This window comes from Limanda limanda, chromosome 2, assembly GCF_963576545.1.
Source record: "Limanda limanda chromosome 2, fLimLim1.1, whole genome shotgun sequence".
Lineage (NCBI taxonomy): Eukaryota > Metazoa > Chordata > Actinopteri > Pleuronectiformes > Pleuronectidae > Limanda > Limanda limanda.
Window position 1 is genome coordinate 369,509 of NC_083637.1, and position 492 is coordinate 370,000.

Below are 492 nucleotides of genomic sequence, written 5' to 3' on the forward strand. Positions count from 1 at the left end.
AATGAACCAGTGAATGATGTGTTCTGAATAAAAACATGTTTGTGTTTGCAGAGGTCAGGACCACAGACTGAGAGCAGAGTCTCCAGGGTCCAGCTGTCTGTCTCTGAAGAGTGACATGTCCATGGAACCTCCTCTATTCTTCAGTAATGAACCTGGACCCTCACACACAAAGTAAGAGACCTGCTACAAACATGTGAAGCTCCAAACTGAATCCTCAGAGAATGAACCAGTGAATGATGTGTTCTGAATAAAAACATGTTTGTGTTTGCAGAGGTCAGGACCAGAGACTGAGAGCAGAGTCTCCAGGGTCCAGCTGTCTGTCTCTGAAGAGTGACCGGTCCATGGAACAACCTCCCCTCTTCAGTAATGAACCTGGACCCTCACACACAGAGTAAGAGACTGTTTCTACTGTGACCTGCTCTGAAGAGGATCTAGTTTCCTCTAGTGTGGCCCCTGCATTAGGACACAGCTTCATTGAAGTTGATGACTAAT

The 492-nt window shown here is 46.3% G+C and overlaps 1 protein-coding gene across 1 annotated transcript in view; it reads left to right on the forward strand.

Moving 5' to 3' along the window:
- The first annotated feature begins 279 nt into the window (after nt 1-279).
- LOC133028678 (NLR family CARD domain-containing protein 3-like) overlaps nt 280-492 on the forward strand; it is a 10,767-nt gene continuing 10,554 nt past the window's right edge. Inside the window, exon 1 of the mRNA XM_061095640.1 lies at nt 280-391. Coding sequence (XP_060951623.1) covers nt 342-391 — 50 coding nt within the window. The 5' untranslated portion in view covers nt 280-341. The remainder of the gene's footprint in view (nt 392-492) is intronic.